Source organism: Pongo abelii, chromosome 15, assembly GCF_028885655.2.
Source record: "Pongo abelii isolate AG06213 chromosome 15, NHGRI_mPonAbe1-v2.0_pri, whole genome shotgun sequence".
Taxonomy (NCBI): Eukaryota; Metazoa; Chordata; class Mammalia; order Primates; family Hominidae; genus Pongo; species Pongo abelii.
Window position 1 is genome coordinate 95,338,549 of NC_072000.2, and position 13,435 is coordinate 95,351,983.

Here is a 13,435-nt window from a genome sequence, read left to right on the forward strand (position 1 = left end):
GGGCTCCAGGGAAAAATCTGTTTCCTGGCCTTTTCTAGCTTCTAGATACAGGCCACCCACATTCCTTGGCTTCTGGCCCCTTCCCTCATCCTAAAAGGCAGCTATGGCAGCTGAGTCACTTCTCACATCACATCACCTGACCTTCTCTGTAGACACATCTCCCTCTCACCCTCCTCTCTCCTCCCTCCCTCCCTCCCTCTTCCTATTGTGTAAGGACCCTTGTGGTTACATTGGCCCCACCCAGATAATTCAGAATCCACCCAGATAATTCAGAATAATCTCTCGATTTTAGGGTCAGCTGATTAGTGGTCTTAATTTCATCTGTAATCTTAATTCTTCTTTACCATGTAGCTCAACAAACTGACAGGTCCTGGGGGATTAGAATGTGGGCATCTCTGGGAGGCCATTATTCTGTCTACTACAGCCTCTATTCATTCCTTAACATACTACAGTACAACTTCCACCTCCATGATAACACCATAACCTAAAGCTAAAAATAACCTCTTGTTACTAGAGTCAATGAATACTTTTCAGTCCTCATATTACTTAACTTTATGCCCTTTGCAAAGGGCAAAAAGGAAAAGAGTGTTTCAAAGGCAGCAAAGTAGCACAAAAACTGCCTCTATGGATCAGCCCAAATTGAGCCCCTCAAAAATGGTTATGTTAACCCACTGAATTTTGGGTTAGTTATGCAGAAAAAGACAACTGATATATTAGCAACTTGTAGATCATGCTTATAACTTAGTGTCTTGTTCAAGATCACACAGTTAATAACCAAAACAATCTTTTTATTTTAGCAGAATAATAGCCCTTTAATTTAGGTCACACATCTTTCATATTAGGAAAACAATTTATATTTCATTTCAATGACACATAATTTATGCAGATATTTAACAGTAGCAAGTAGATTTCACTTTGTTATTACGAAATAATATTTCCTTCTTGGATTCAGAATAGCAAGCCGTGTGTGTGTTATGTGTGTTTGTATGTATATGGAAAGGCAGGTAGAGAATGGAGGAGAGAAAAATAGCCTTTAAACCAGTAAATTTGTTTCTTAAAACAGTAAATTAATTCTGAGAATTTGAACTGAAGATCTCTACAAAATTTCCAACATTCTTAAGCAACTCATATCATTCTGACAATTAATACCTTATGGGATTAACGTTAGGGTAAAACAGCACGTGCTCTCAATCAAAATTCTGACTTTCTAAGTACATACTGTTGCACAGTTTCAGGCTGCTCGTCTTTGCACATCTGATTTGACTTAATGTTGAACCCAGAAATCTCTCCATTGTTCTGCAGTTCATACACTTTTATTAGCAGATGGAGAAAGTGAAATTCACAGAGACATTGGGTTACATAAGCTTTAAAGTATTACTAAAAACTACAGCCTAAATAGCCCATTTTCCATTTAAGATGCAAAAGGATAACCACAGAAAGGGCTAGCAGGCTTATTTTAAGGCTATGCCTTGCTCGTGCAATTGCATGGAAGTCAGCTTGTAGGAGGGGAAGTCGCAGAGTTAACAGAAATCCTACATCTCCTGCTTTCAAGGAAAGATTCTGTTCTGCTTTCACTCTCCAAACACCCAAACACCTACTTATTTCCAGTAATACTCTGGCTGACCTCTAGACATCTAAGCTTTCTATTTCAAATTCTCCTACTTAGAATTTCTCTCTCTCATATTTCTTCTTAAATGGTGGCACCTTCCATAGAGCTGTTATTAATTCCCACATGCCCCCTATGATTCAGACCACTTCTCTCTTTTTCTCTCTCTCTCTCTGCACTGTTACTTGGTCTTCTTTTTATTTTTTTCCTACAAATTTTCCTCTTCCTTCAGATATGCTTCACTTCCATGAACTCTCATACCTCCTGTTCTCATTTCTACCTACTCTTTCTCCTCTGGACCACCTAAATCTCTCTTGATAGTTCCCTTTTCTTATCTTCTATCTAAAAAATAGTCTTAACGTGACATGCCACACAAACCTGAAAGTCATTTCTTTTTAATGTCATGCCAAAACCATCTCAGTTTATTTTTGTTTGGTTTTAGCTCAACATTCTAATAGTACACTCTATAAATGCATTTCAGCTTATCAAAATCATTACAAAGTTCTGACTAAGAACATCTATCAATCTTGTGAATTAGTCATATTTACTTCAAAGCAAGGAAGTGTTTTCAGTTAGTCTATTTTGTCATACTGTAATATATCTGTAATATATCATGACTGATATATAATCAGTGACTGTAATTACAGTGACTGTAATATATCATGAACCATTTTGTTACCATCTCAGCAAGCATCCTCACCCTTACAATTATTGAGATGAAACCAATACTCAAAAGTGAAACTTTAATTTTTAAATACTTCTTAACTCCATTGAAAGAATGACTAATGATCACAGAACTGTCTACAAGGCTGGGATGGCATTCATTATTGGGAATGATCCTTGGCATTACCTTTACAAACACTTTAGTGATTTGCTTATTTAACATCTTGTGAATTCTACTGATTAATGTAACAATTTATTACAGTCATAGATCAGCTGGTGTTTTAACAAAATCACCACTAACAGAAACCAGAAAACATCAAAAGAAAAATTATTTTTACAGATTATTTTCCACATAGAATTCCCTCCCAGTGTTAGTTGAAATAAATAGGAGTTTTAAGAGAGAGAAAAGATAAAAATATTTTTATATCTCTTGTTGTAACCATGCACAGGTAGAGAAAAAGTTATAAAAGGAGACGTGATCTCCACGTTTCAAGATTTGGAAAAAGTAAAAGAAATATAAAGGGAAAAATCCATCAAATCCAATATCATTAGATATAAATCAGAGGCTTAAAAGATATTAATGTTGTAGAATTAAAAAAAAAAACAGAAATGTGACTTAACAATAGATGACTTTAAAGCAGGGGTCAACAAATTACGACCAGAGGCCAAATCTAGTCCACCACCATTTTTATAAATAAAATTTTATTCGAAGTTGGCCAGACGTGGTGGCTCATGCCTGTAATCTCACCACTTTGGGAGGCCAGGGCGAGCAGATTACTGACGCCAGGAGTTCAAGACCAGCCTGGCCAGCATGGTGAAACCCTGTCCCTACTAAAAATACAGAAATTAGCCAGGTGAGGTGGCACATGCCTGTAAACCCAGCTACTCGGGAGGCTGAGGCAGGAGAATCGCTTGAACCTGGAAGGCAGAGGTTGCAATGAGCTGAGATCACACCACTGCACTCCAGCCTAGGCGACAGTGAACTGCATCTCAAAAAAAAAAAAAAAAAAAAAATTATTGGAACCCTGCCATGCCTATTTATTCACTACTGCCTATGGTCAAAGAGACCTTAAGGCTTGCAAAGCCTAAAATATTTACCATCTAGCCCTTCACTGGTCAAAGTCCTGATGCCTGATTTACAAGATGACAGATACAATATAAATAAACAGAAGGCAATTACCAGCAAATACAGCATATTGTAGGAAACAATCACACATACTCAGTTCAAGTAGAAATGCTAGTCTATTCCGTATCTGGTTACTAAAAGCAAAATGTCACAGGTAAGCAAATGGCAAGATAATACTAACATTGTAATAATCTTATCATTTGAAGAAGCCTGTGCAAACAAGGCAAATTTAATCCCAATGGAACAAGCCCCATCAAGTAGTCTACAGTGAGCCATAAATACTAGTAGGCACATGATGGCAGCCTAGACATGAATCTCCACATCTGCTCCTAAAACATCTTTAAAAACAGCAAGAAAAGCTGTAAACCTCCATGACCTACTCCTTCAGCAAAACTGAGAGAAACAAAACCCATATACACCGAACAACATGCTTCAGGGCAGGCTAAGAAGGAACTGGGCAAGACATGAGCAATGTGGGAAGGTAGGAAAATGTAGTAAGATAGCAGGATATAAAACTAATACATAAAAGTAATAGCTTTCAGCTAGAAGGTATGGTGGAAGAGAAGACCCCATTTACAAAAGCAACAGATGACAGAATATCTAAGATTCAGTTAAGAAACATGGCTAGGAGGAGTAAATGCTAAAACACATCTGAAGGTCTTAGAAGGATTTCAACATGAGCAAACATACCATGTTCTTGAATAGGAATAACCAATATCATAAAAATGTCAAGTCTCCCTAAATTAATTTTTTAATTTACAGCAATTCCAATGAAAATACCTTAAGTTTTTATCCCCCAAAACCAGACAATGTGATTCTAAAGTTCATGCTGAAAAATAAACCAACAGGAAGAGTCCTCCAAAAAGCTCTGAAAAATAAAGGCAATGAAAGATCAGGGGCAGAGGGCAACTAACCTTACCAAGAATTAAAATACATTGTAAAACCTTGATAAATTAAAACAGTATAGTACTGGCACATGACTTAACAAACCAAACAGAAAAAAATCAGATAGACCCAAACATATATGAGAATTTCACAGAGGAAAAAGGAAGCACCTCAAGTCAATGTAAATGTGGACTTTTAACTAAACAGTGTTGGGAAAATTAGCTATTTGAAAAAGATAAGTTGGATCCTTATTTCATGTCATACACCATCCACATGGATCCAAGTTCTCTATGCAAAAAATAAAACCATGCAAGTACTGGAAGAAGACATCAGTTAATTCCTTTATAAACTCAGTAGAGGAGTAGAGGAGGTCTTCTGACTATGACTCAAAATCACAAGCCATAAAAATAATTTTAAAAATAAATTTTACTATACATAAATTTTTGCATGCTAAATGCATCATAACCAAACTCAAAAAAATACGTGGGAAACGGGAAAGTATTTACAATGCATACCAGAAATGATTAATTACTTTATGAGCTCCTATAAATTGAGGGGAAAAAAGAGGCAAAGGGTACAAATAGATAATTCTCGGAAAAAATACATATGGCTTTTTAAGCATGTGAACAGATGTTCGGCCTCATTCAGTAAAAAAAAAAAAAGAAAAGTAACTCTACAATGAGACACTACTACTCACCTATGAGACAGGCAAATGCCCAGAAGTTTGAGAATACGTTCTGTGGAGAAACAGGCACTCTCAAACAATGCTGATGGGAATGTAAAATGGTACAACTTCTATGGAAGTGTATTTGGCAAAATTAGAGATGGCAAAAAAGGATGGGTGCGGTGGCCCACGCCTGTCATCCCAGCACTTTTGGAGGCCGAGGTGGGCAGATCACTTGAGGTCAGGAGTTGGAGACCAGCCTAGCCAACATGGTGAAACCCTGTCTCTACTGAAAAAATACAAAAATTAGCCAGGTGTGGTGGCATGCACCTGTAGTCCCAGCTACTCAGGAGGCTGAGTCAGGAGAATCACTTGAACCCAGGAGGTGGAGGTTGCGGTGAGCCGAGATCAATATCACTGCGCTCCAGCCTGGGCAACAGAGCGAGACGGTGAAAACACAGACCCAGCAATCTCCCTTCATCAAGCCTACAGGTATTTTCCCCCAAACAATTAAAAATGACATATGTGCAAGTTATCCCTGAAGCATCCTCGTAAGAAAAGAAAAGAAATAATAACCCAAGGATCCCTTCACAGGGAACCAGTTAGGTACACAATGGAATGGAACGAAGGATTGTGCAGGAATAAAAAAAAGAACAAGGAAGATCTTTATGAATTATATGATGTTCATATGTTACGTTACATTATAACCACATGTTATATTATGTTAAAACCAGTATCAGGGCGGGCGTGGTGGTTCACGCCTGTAATCCCAGCACTTTGGGAGGCCAAGGCGTGCGGATCACCTGAGGGTCAGGAGTTCAAGACCAGCCTGGCCAACACGGTGAAACCCTGTCTCTACTAAAAATACAAAAATTAGCCAGGCATGGTGGCAGGTGCCTATAATCCCAGCTACTCGGGAGGCTGAGGCATGAGAATCACTTGAACCCAGGAGGTGGAGGCTGCAGTTGGCCAAGATTGCACCACTGCACTACAGTCAAGGTGACAGAGTGAGACTCCATCTCAAAAAAAAAAAAAACCAAACAAACACAGGGTCCAAACACCAAACACCACACAGAATATTTTCACTTCTAGGAGAAAAAATATAACCTTATGATGAAGGGATCAGGCTGTCACTATGTAATCTAATCTTAGAATCACTAATTGGGAAAAATCGGATAATAGGTTTCTCCTAACGTGATATAACATGAAATATATAACAACATTTATCGTATATTCCAGCTCAAAACGTTTAAGTTTAACCTACTGAGCCTTTAGATCTAGCTTCCCAATTACTACTATAATTCAGCAGAGGCAGGAATAAGTTAAAAGATACTACAAGGACACAACCAAGTGAGCGTTCCTGGATTGGACAAACAGCTGTAAAGCATAATTATGTTACAATTAGTAAAATATGAAAATGGACTTGTGTGACAAATGGCCATGAATTCTTTCCAGTTCCCCTCTTCAAGAGGTGAAGTCTATTTCCGCATCCCGTGAATCCAGGCTGGTCTTGTGTTGAGAGTGAGGCTATGTGAGTTCCAGTGTCCAGGCTCAGGAGGCCCTGCAGCCTCCACTTTTGCCCTCTTGGCAGTAGTTGCTAGCTGCCCTGATACTACCATGCTATGAAAAAGCTGATGTACTGTACTGGAGGATGAGAGGCCATATGGAGGAGAAAAGAGGTGGCCCAGCCAACAGCTAGCACCAATTACCAGACATGAGAATGAAACCATCTTGGACCTCACAGCCCAGCCAACTCTCCATCTGAACACCAGGTGAGTGAGCCCAGGCTAACCATTAGAGAACTGCTCAGCCAACCCATCGGATCATGAGAAAATAAATCATTGTTTAAGCTATAAAATTTTAGGTGGTTTGTTATACAGCAATAAATAACTTGTACAACTGGGTTTTAAATGAAAATTTATTAGCTGGGAAAGGTAGATATCATTAATGGAAAGATCTGCTTACAAATCATATACGGGACAAACTCATTTTGATAAAACACACACATAGACATACAGACAAAAATACCCAGAAGAATATATACTGATAACAGAGGGGTATATAATAAGGTTCACGCTGGGTAGTGAAAATAAGTTTTTATTTTCTTATTTTTGCTGTCCTGTATCTTCTGTATGCATATATACTGCTTTTGCAGTAATAAAACTTTAAGAAAACATATATTTTTTTTAAAAAAAGGTTTATAGTATTTACTTAGTCATCACACAAACTGTTAGCAAGGTCCCTGAAGAGCTAGACATGTAAGTTCTTGCTAATACCTCACAAAAAGCTGGATAAAGTCAGTCAATCAATAAACCTTTTGGGACTGTTATAGGCTGAACTGTATCTTCCCAAAACTCATTATGTTGAAGTCCTAGCCTCCAATACCTTAGAATGTGACTGTAAATGGAGTTAAAATGAGGCCCCTAGGGTGGACCCCAAAGCAATCTGACTGGTGTCCTTACAGGAGGAAGAAATTTGAGCACAAAAAGAGATACCAGGGGCACACATGCATAGGGGGACAACATGTGAAAAGGTGATAAGACAGTGGCCACCTGCCAGCCAAGGAAAGAGGCCGTGGGAGAAACCAATCCTAGTGGCACACTGATCTTGGACTTCCAGCCTCCAGTACTATGAGAAAATAAATGTCTATTGTTTAAGCCACCCAGCCCTAGCAAACTAATACAGGGACCAAGTGTATAGCACGATATTTGGGAAACTGACCTAGTGTGCATTAGGGCACTGCAAACAAATAACTGAACCATAAAAACAGTTTATGCTCCTCTTCTAAATTCCTGAAAAGTTTTCATCTTTAAAAGTCAACTGCTGAAACAGGCACAAAGAATAACTGTGTTAAATAAATTAATGTGAACAGAAGATAGAAGGGCATGATTTCTAAATGCAATGCCTCACTCACTGTGGAATGAATATGTTGTCTAGTTCACGTTCCATTCTTGACTTAGCATAAAAAAAAAGGGTTTTCTTGTTTTGTTTTGGATTTGTTTATTTAGGGCCAATGACAAAGACCAAAAGTAATGGAGAGCCAACAACGAAAAAGCAACATGATTAAGGACTACTGTTTTCTAGTCAAATACAAAATATTTCACTCATATCTATCTACTTCTAAATTTAAAATGTTTTATAAAAATTACAATTTTAAATAATTTTAAAAAGCATATTGAGCATAGTTAAGAGAACAGAAAAAAAAAAAAGAAGAAGAGAGGAGACAGAAAGGGCGGGGGCAGGCTAGAGCATAATGATGCAGAGTCCAGAAACCTGTTTTCTTACCAGCTTCTGACTCGGACAACCTTAGACACATGATTTAACTTTTATGAGTTTATTGTCAGGGAGAAACTTGAAAAGACAATCATTTATCAAACAGTCCTCATGGACTTCCTAAAGCTTTCCTGGAAATTCTTCTAGGGTAAAGAATAGAAATAAACTGGTAGGGCTTGGTACCCTTAGGCCCAGATACAAGCAGAGCTACTCCTTTCCATTTGTTTTCCATTTGAATTTCTGTGTGTTCATTTGAGGGAAGGGTCCTGCACTAAAAATGTTTGAAACCGCTGTATTAGAATGCTCTGTCACCTACAACAGTCTTATGTTCATGTGGGTAGACACTGAAGACATATATATCAAAAAAATCAATAACATAGCAGATACACACAGGAGGCAGAACGAAGGGCCAGATGATATTGACTCACTGGAACAATAGGCAAATGATAACATTAATGGGGACTGTAAGAGGAAAGAAGAAAGTGTGGCCTACATGAATAAAGATTTAGAATTGTTAATTGATGGTAAGCATTGCAAAATGAGCATGAAGTGTAACATCATGGCTCAAAAGGTGAATGCAATCTTAGGTATCATTAATAAAAATATAATTCCTAATATAAAAGCATTCAATAAAATGGCCAAATATATATTAAAAAACCACTTTGTATTACCAATAATCAAAGAATACAGGCAGCAATTTAGGGAAACAGAAGACAGACATTGGAACGAGTCAGACTTGAGCTCCAATCTTCAAGTATACACAAGATATGTAACTTCAGGACATACAGCTTCCAGAATGCTGACATCACTAATGAGGAGATCCTGCAGTGCCTTTGTGTGGGTCAGTGATATTATGGAATACACCTAGTATAATGGCTGGCATACTGTAGGCACTCAAGAAATAGCTAATGCTTGCAAAGCACTATGTGAAATTCTAGCTCATTTAATCCTTACCATAATTCTAGGAGAGAGTTATATCACATACATGCAAATTAAAACAAGCATGGGACCAAAATGGTAACAGATAAAATCTTCAACGACGGTAGAATACTAGAAGCACTGCCATTTCTCTAGTGGGAACAGAAGATGGTGGAACTTTTCTGCAAAGCAGTCTGGGAATGTGTGCTGAGGACTTTCCCAAAGATCATATATAAAGGTCCAGCTCTATTTGATAAAGGAATGGATTCAGAAAGTGCCTAGGGTGGAAATGGGAGTGTAAAGCGCTGACTGATTAGTAGCTAATCAAGTTTTTCACTAGGAATGCAAAGCATCTCTAAGAACAGAAGTCTTTTCTTTCTTTTTTGTTTTTCTCCATTACTGGTTTCCATGAACGTCCATCCCCTTGTCAGCCTAAACCTGTTCATTCTGAGAACTCCTAAAGCAGAAACTGGCCCACTTCACCAATCAGTTCCTCACATTTGAATGGAAGCATACTGCCCAGGGAGGTAGATACTGCTAACAATTCAAATGTTTCTTAACATTAATAAAGGAAGGGCTGGAAGTGACAGTTCACAGCTGTAATCCCAGCACTTTGGGAGGCCAAGGCGGGCAGATCACTTGAGGTCCGGAGTTCGAGAGCAGGCTGGCCAATATGGCAAAACCCCATCTCTACTTAAAATACAAAAATTAGCTGGGCATGGTGGTGCATGCTTGTAGTCCCAGCTACTCAGGAGGCTGAGGCAGGAGAATCACCTGAACCTGGGAGACGGCGGTTGCAATGAGCTGAGATTGCGCCACTGCACTCCAGCCTGGGTGACAGAGCCAGACTCTGTCTCAAAAAAAAAAGAAAAAGAAAAAAAGACTAAGAAAAGAGTGTGGAATAGAAGCAGGTAAATTCTTCCATAATGGGATGCCTCAAATCCAGAGCAATGCATGATATTCCAGGAGATGCCACCAGAAAGAATGAGAATCAAAATATTTCACTTCTTCTAAGTCCATAGTATCTTGCCCTTTAAGTACATTATAACTTAAGACCCAAAGAAAAGTGTTTCCATAAAAAGTCTGATAACAACTGACACTTACCTAAAATGAGATGAAGTTTGGTTTCTGTCTGGAAAGCATAATGTAATGTCACCAAAAATGGCGACTGCCTAATGTGCTCCAGGACTTGTCGTTCTGTCCTTGTATGCTCTGTGGTTTTGGCCTTTTGAACTATTGTTGCCTTTTTCAAAACTTTCATGGCATACAGCTTTCCAGTATCATGGCCACTTATTTTACGAACTAGAAATACTTTTCCATAAGCTGAAAATGAAAAGAAAAAATAAAAAGAATTAAAATGCTACACAGGCAAAATCGTAATTTAGTGGAACTAAATTTATTTAATGCACAAAAAATACACTCTTTAAAGGAAAAAGTACCCTTGGTACCAGTTCAAATAGTTCTTTGATAGATTTCTTCAATTTTATACCAAATATATTTCTAGGTCTAACCCTCAATGTTTACATATCTAGCCACTGCTGACAAAATTATGCTTTTACTCTTTTACTGTTATTCTCTCCTCAATATTTTTAGCTGTAGGAAACTAGCTGTTATTATGGTCAACTAACCACAATCTAATTCTGGAACAACCAGGACATTTTAGACATCAGATAAAACTTCTAGGTATATATATATTTGTTACTGATGTAGACAAATGAAGGCAGTTCTTAATAAGAATTTCATATATATATAAATCAAATGCCTCAATTATTCCTCTATACTTATTAAAAAAAAAAGCCTAAAGCAACATAAGCTGACATTATATTAACAAAAGAGATCTTCAGACTTAAAACATGAAAAGATCCTAAATTGCATACAATACGACAGAAGCCCTTTTGTATCTCTGGGCAATAATTTACAGCTTACTAGGTCAACCTTGCCACACTTTTCATAATAAGGACTCTGTTGGGCATGATCCTATGTGTGGTGCCCCTCCTCCAGGTGGAGGAATTGGGGCCATGTGGGCACTGTGCCTGTGGGCAGAGCAGGTTCTCTGCATTTATTTTCTTAGAGAAGTGGGCTAGGGCAGGAAGAGTGGAAGGAAGAGGGAGGAAGAAGGGAAGACAAAAAAACAAAAACACTTTGGGAATGAAAAGGTGAGTCCCCTACTTCATCCCTACAAGGTATCAATTCTCTACAGTTAATCTGTTTAAAAAGGCAAATGCTTTCTGGGATGTTTAAGTCCAGTCTCTCTGTTAAATGCTTTAATCAGACCATTATTGAGTTAGTTTGAATTCTGGCTGAGATCAATATCACACTCTATGGCATTTACCACCTAATTCTATTGTAATCCACCCACTAGAAGAAGGGAGCTTTAAGGGAAGGGCTCTTGTACTCCGTATGTTATTCAGTTCAGTACTCTGGGAACTGGATTAATACCAACACACAATGTGCAAGAGATCAGTGAAAGACTAATAATCCTGAGAAAGAGCACCAACATTTATTAAGGACTTGCCGATGCCCGGTGCTGCACTAAACATATCGATTCACTTAATCCTCAAAAACAGCCAGTGAGGCTGGTGCTTTTAGCAATTCTATTTCACCCATGAGGAAATGTGTTCAGAATAGTTACAGAACTGGCCCAAAGACTGAGGCAAGAGGCAGTAGAACTGATTCAAATGCAAGGAGTGTGACTCCAGGGACCACACTCTGAACCATAAATGAACAAAAAAGTGATTCCTCACAAGTGCTAGTAATCAGACATTCTGGATCTTAATATAACCAGTACTGTAAACATACTGAACACATTCCAGGGCACAGAAAAAGTTCACAAAGGTTTGCGTATTAGCTCATCGGAAATCCAATAATTATAGGTTGAGAGCTTAGTAAGGCAGAAGTGAATCAACAAGATGAAATGACAACTTTTGGAACCTAACAAATTAGTGTATACAAATAAAAAAAGTTTATCTATTCAGAATCAACAAAATGAAGCTAGAAAATACTATGCACTACACCTTCCAACAGGGTAAGCCACTATATAAACTCAGGAGAAGGTAAAGTCTTCCACAAGCAGCCCTGAAACTTCTGTGTTCCTTACATACACATGGCACTTACCCTAAATTCTTGTTATCCTAGGTTCCTAACTCCAGAGCATCATGGTTTTTAGAAATTAGGGAATCCATCTATGCTCTCAAAACCAGGAATTCTTTCCACAAGATCACCGAAACATGGCTGTTCAGCTTCTTCCTAGCACATCTGTCCGCAACGTAGGGGTTGACCATGTGACACACAGGCTGCTGGGTGTTCGAACCTAACATCTGAGTACTTGTCAGGCACTTATGATATATATAAACTCATTCGATTCTTACAACATTCCTATAAGTAGGTGAGAGCTATTATCTCCATTTTATAAATGAAGAAACTGAAGTATAGAAGAGTTGAGTCACTTGTCCAAGGTCACACTTGCCATTTAGTCTGACTCCTGGGCCCACAGTCTTACCTGTGGTCTACCTGCTTCACTTAAGTGAATGACCTCATAGGCAAATAAATAGGGAATCAGAGATTAAATAGAAGTCACAATGCAAGTTAGGTGTTTTAACAGTGAATGGACCCAGTGCTCCTTCTTCCAAGAGGAGGAAGTTTTGCAAAACGGCCCATTTTATTGATGGGAGGCTCTGTTTGAAAATCTTCCTTATGTTGCCAGGCGTGGTGGCTCACGCCTGTAATCTCAGCACTTTGGGAGGCTGAGGCGAGTGGATCACCTGAGGTTGGGAGTTTGAGAACAGCTTGATCAACATGGAGAAACCCTGTCTCTACTAAAAACACAAAATTAGCCGGGCATGGTGGCCCATGCCTGTAATCCCAGCTACTTGAGAGGCTGAGGCAGGAGAATCGCTTGAACCTGGGAGGTGGAGGTTGCAGTGAGCCGAGAGCGTGCCATTGCACTGCAGCCTGGGCAACAAGAGTGAAACTTAGTCTGAAAGAAAATCTTCTTTATATTGACTGGAAGCAGGCCATTTTATAATTTTCATTTGTCCTTCTATATCCTCTGGACTTAAAAAAGAGTATCACTCTTCTTCTATAAGATAATCTTTTAAATATTTAAAAGCACTATCATGTAATCTCCATACTCTTTCCTTCTTAAATCAATTTCAAAGTAAGATGACTCCGAGACCTCTCACCACTAGGAGGTTCCACTGATATGTTCTGTGGGGTTGTAAATATTTTTTTCTTTGATTTCTTTCCGTTACTTTAAAAACTATTGTATTTCACTCAAAATATGCATGAAGTAGCATAGGAT

The 13,435-nt window shown here is 38.5% G+C and overlaps 1 protein-coding gene across 4 annotated transcripts in view; it reads right to left on the bottom strand.

Annotated features, from left to right (window-relative positions):
- Positions 1 to 13,435, bottom strand: part of RPS6KA5 (ribosomal protein S6 kinase A5) — a 190,963-nt gene that overhangs the window by 98,285 nt on the left and 79,243 nt on the right. For 3 of the 4 annotated variants that reach the window (XM_024231295.3, XM_024231300.3, NM_001133477.1), the window contains 1 exon segment: positions 10,240 to 10,458. The exons of the other annotated variant lie outside the window; for it this stretch is intronic. In XM_024231295.3, the coding sequence (XP_024087063.2) occupies positions 10,240 to 10,458 (219 nt within the window). 4 annotated transcript variants of the gene reach the window in all.